Below are 4662 nucleotides of genomic sequence, written 5' to 3' on the forward strand. Positions count from 1 at the left end.
ATTTAGCTGCCCCCAACATTCCCATCTGCCTCGTGCTTAGATTGAGGAACTCCAAGAAGGAGCTCAATGACATCCGGTTTGAGTTCTTGCCAGGCAGAGGTGAGGAGTCGTAAAGGTTCTTTGTTTCTTTGTTCTGTTTTTCATGTATGGCTCATTTTTTTTGCCTTTTTTCTATCATCAGACTGCGCTGATGGAGTTTCTCAGGAGTTGGTCTCAGCTGGCCTGGTTGATGGGAGGGACTTAGTCATTGGTAAGTTATCAATTCAATTTTTATTTAGCAGTTTATGGTTTTATCATTTATATAATGTTCATTTGATCAGTGAACATGTCTTTGCTTTGCTCTGTCTAGTTGCTGCCAATTTGCAAAAGATTGTTGAGGATCCTCAAACTAACAAAAACGTCACCTTTAAGCTGGTAAGTGTGTTTGAATGTAGTGGTAAATACCTTGTATTATATCCAATACGACAGATCCTCTTCACGACCATTAATTTGATTTTTGTCTCGTCGCCGAGGCAGGGCACCGTTTATCTGTTAGTTTCAGACAGCTGTAACTTTCACATAGAAAGGTTAAAATACACCAAACTTATGAGTCATCCATGTTGCATGCCCACCATTCTATGTGGTCATATGACATCATCAAAACCCCGCCCCCTGACAACAGGGAGTTACTTTTTTTTTTTTTTTTGCTTGGAAAGCTACTTCTCAGACCCTCTTGACCCAATCAGCAACAACACAGATAATAAGTTTATCTCACCTGCTTTCAAGCACAAACACTTTTTGGTCAAAGGTCATGGCTGTGRGGTGAAGTCGGACATCATGTCGTTGACATAAGTTTGGCTCTAAATTCCACATATTTCAGCCAATCTGCACCTGATTTGCTGTGGTCAGTCCTAATCCACCCCACTTCAGGAATGCAGTCCAGTCTTTMGTGGGCGTGGCCTAATTCCTACACAGCTCCTCCTACAATTATTTAAAAATTCGTGCCCTAGCCGTCCTTAGACCTGGAATCATGAAATTTGGTACACATGTGTAACGTCTCAGGACCTACAAAAAAAAAAAAGAAAAAAGAAATTCTCTTGGGGTCATGGTCCACACCCCAGAGGAAGTCGGCCATTTTGGATCAAAGCTGCCAACTTGTCTCTTTTCTTGCACATGTATATCCGAGCTAACTGCCCCTACAGCTTTGAACATGCAGACTTCACATGCTGCATGCTTCTCTCAACACTGACTGATGGCGAGATGGTGTGGCAGAGTGGTGAATGCTGATGCCTCACACCTGCATGATCAGATCTGCACCAAGTTCTGTGTGCATCATCAGGGAGACCTGCTCAACACAAGTGTGTTAGTTTGATGAGATCACTTTAGTCCCCTGCTGGTCRATGAGAGATTATTTAAATAATGAAGGAACAAAACTGCTAACAGTTGTCACTACTGAATGGCGACGGGGGGCATCAGCGATGGTTCGCGTCGAGTTCTGTCTTAATAGTATTTGTACTATTTTCTGTTTTTCAGGCATCTGGTGTGGAGGAGTCAGAAATTCCTGATGATGTTAAACTGATCGGGTTTGCGCAGCTCAGCATCAGTTAAGTCGAGCAGAGCTGGCAACCAAGGACAGAAACATACGGTATTGCACAGGTGCATTGTAGTAAACTCCAAGAAACCACTACTGCCAAAGAGGGGAGATTAGGATGATGAAGATGATGATTACAAAGAGGAAGAGAAGACGACGTGAGGCTGGCAGGAGTGTGACACGACTGCAGGATGCACGGGGGCCACACAGAGGGTTCAGATCATCACAGGAATCACACTTGAAATGTTTACAGTGCGCTTATACAGTGAGTGGGAGAAGAAATGCAATCAACCACATCAGCTCCTAATTTCCTTATTTTAAATTTTTCTCCTCCTCCTACACAAGCACAATCCAACCCGTCTCCTACCAAGACTGAAAACCATTGCCTTTTTGTAAATCAGTTGTGCCACAAAATTAAAACGTGTCGTGCCACCTCAGCACGGCACTTTATGCTACACTGAAATCTAAAAGTGTAAGTTCAGCCTTAGTTTAAAAAACAACAAGAACAGCAGTGTGTTTGGTAAAAAGCTCCATCTTTCTGTTATTGGATGCTCTCTGAATACATCTATTCGACAAATCTGTGAACACCCCTCAACATTTCTACTGACACTGTAACAAAACACACCACAGCTAATTTTTATGTCGTAATTCTCTGAATTTTGTGAAGTTTAATAAGAAAAATCAACCCACACACTTGTAAGGCAGCCAAAAGCAGTGCAAAGAATTCTTCACCCAATATTTAGTTTTCATCAGAAGAATCAAGGAGTTTAATCTTCTAACGGAAACAACAGCTCGATTTACAACACAACACACTGTTTGTTGGTATTTTCTTCATGTAGTATAGATGGTTTATTTTCACTCTGCCTGATATTCTTCTACTATGCAATAGTGCTGTTCATTTCTTCAAATGTGACCACTCGTTGCTATTACAACCTGTTTTGGTTTGCAGAAAATTGCTTTTTTTTTGTGCGAGCAAATTGAAAGGAGTTGATAAACAGAATGGGCAGCTTTAGAAAGCTGCTAGAGGGATTTTATTTTTCATGTTATTTAAAACTGAACTCACAAGACACAGATACGTCTGCTCTTTTACACATGCCTTTTAAAAGATATGTCATCAGTATCAGAAGACGAACAGCCTGGAAGGATTAGGAATGCTCTGTGATCTTCTGTGGAGGTATGCATGCTCAAAAACTAAAAAAAAGAAAGAAAGTTCTTCCAATGTGAAATAAACCTTACAGGAGCAGTTTGCTTTTATTTCTGTTTAAATTTCTTATTGGCTGGTATTTTTTTTCTTTGTAAAGTTTTTCTACATGTCTTTGAGAATTGGCGGCCACAACAATAAGATGAATATTGAGTCATGGCTGTAGTGAGCAGTGCTTTTTTTTTCTCTTCACTCTGTTGGAATGCCACTTTTTTTTTTTTTTTGGTGTTTAGTGTCTTTGTTTCATTAGTGAAGTATTTCAGTGTGTACGTGACCAGCACAAGAGATTATACAAACACCTGCTGTCAGATAAGGAGGGATTCCTGGACTTGTTTTAAGTGGCCCCAGCTGGTTCACACTTCTTTTCCTAAAGCAACTCTACAACTATTAAAGGATAGTTTTTAACTTCGGCATCAAACAGCCGTCTTTCTTATAGTTTTTGTTCAGTGCCTTTACACACAGTAGCTTTAGCTTTTTGTTGAGTTTGTCAGCAAAATTGCATAAACCCAGTTGAAGGATTTTCACATAAGTTAGCACTCTTGTTAGCATAAGATGATAAACAGGCATCAGGGTTCAGCTCAGTTTAGCTCCATTAAAAAGTCCATTCATCTCCATTATATTGACAGGCAGCAGGTCGAGATGTAACTTAAAATCTTTTAGTGTTTTTTTTAATCAATGCAAAGCTGTCTGAATGACAGAATTCCACATGGAGGTAACATTTCAAACTTTAGTTGAAGTACAACATTTCAGAACCCAGATATGTTTTTCTTTTTTGTAAGTTGAGAGTACTGTAGTAAACTCACCAACAAATCACCGTCGTCACTCCCAGTGTACCTYTATGGCTTTTTACGTACCATGTGCAAAGGGCTGGGGTCTAGCTCCTAGGTCAGGTACTGATGTAAATGTGAAGGTGTAAATGTACATAAAATGGCACCTCTGCGTACTGTCACACGAGCATCCTGAGTTTATACGTGACACGCATCGAYTGTTTTAAATGTCAGTTGAAAGGAACACTTGTAAATATTCAAATGGATTCAGATTCATCTTATTCAGAGCATTTTGGATTTGTTTTGTAGTGTTCCACTCTTGGCCTTTTCTCAAAGCATCATTATTCATGCACAGATTATTACAACATTTAAGACTTCTGTTTAATATTCTTTTAGACATTGGAAATATTGAACTTAATCCAGGTCCAGATAAAAATGTTATGTCCACTTTTTTATATTTRATGGGARTTTATACATATTTTTRAATAATTATCTTGACCTGGGTTTGTGCACAGGTGTATCTWATATAAATCCAACTCAATTACAGTCTACACAGGGATCTATATCCTGAAAAGGTTAGACAACTTCCTGTTATGTCAAGTCTGAACACTACATCAGTAAGAAAGCAAAAGCGATTTTCCTGTTTAAAAAAAAATCCAGGGACGCTAAATCAACTAGGTAAAATTAGAGGCTTTAAAATCTGTCATTTTAAATATGAGAAGTCTTGTACCTAAACTGGATGAATTCAAAGTACTACTTGCTCAAACACAAGCACGTTATGGCTATATCAATCATGGCTGACTCCTGCTATACCAAATTCGTTTCTTTCAGTTGAACATTATTCATTGTATCGTAGAGACCGTACTGATAGGCTTGGAGGTGGTGTTGCAGTTTATGTTCACAAGAAATACTCACATTCTATAATAGAACTGTCAACTGAGTCTGAATCTCTGCAATTAGAAATCAAGCTTACAAATCACCTTTCAGTAACGGTTGTTGTTACATAAACTCCAAGTGTTAATTCAACGAAATATTTAGCGCAGCTCACTGACATTATAAAAGGCATAAAATCAAAGAGTTTGTGATTCTTGGTGATATCAATATGAATTGGGCTGATAAAACTT

General features: G+C 38.9%; 1 protein-coding gene across 1 annotated transcript in view; it reads left to right on the forward strand.

Annotated features, from left to right (window-relative positions):
• Positions 1-3189, forward strand: part of oxsr1a (oxidative stress responsive kinase 1a) — a 12691-nt gene extending 9502 nt beyond the window's left edge. The window contains exons 14-17 of the mRNA XM_014008963.1: positions 1-99; positions 182-250; positions 350-414; positions 1513-3189. The exon at positions 1-99 is cut by the window's left edge and continues 1 nt beyond it. Coding sequence (XP_013864417.1) covers positions 1-99; positions 182-250; positions 350-414; positions 1513-1587 — 308 coding nt within the window. The 3' untranslated portion in view covers positions 1588-3189. The remainder of the gene's footprint in view (positions 100-181; positions 251-349; positions 415-1512) is intronic.
• The last annotated feature ends 1473 nt before the right edge of the window (positions 3190-4662 follow it).

The sequence above is a fragment of the Austrofundulus limnaeus genome, unplaced genomic scaffold (genome assembly GCF_001266775.1).
Source record: "Austrofundulus limnaeus strain Quisiro unplaced genomic scaffold, Austrofundulus_limnaeus-1.0 Scaffold54, whole genome shotgun sequence".
NCBI lineage: Eukaryota > Metazoa > Chordata > Actinopteri > Cyprinodontiformes > Rivulidae > Austrofundulus > Austrofundulus limnaeus.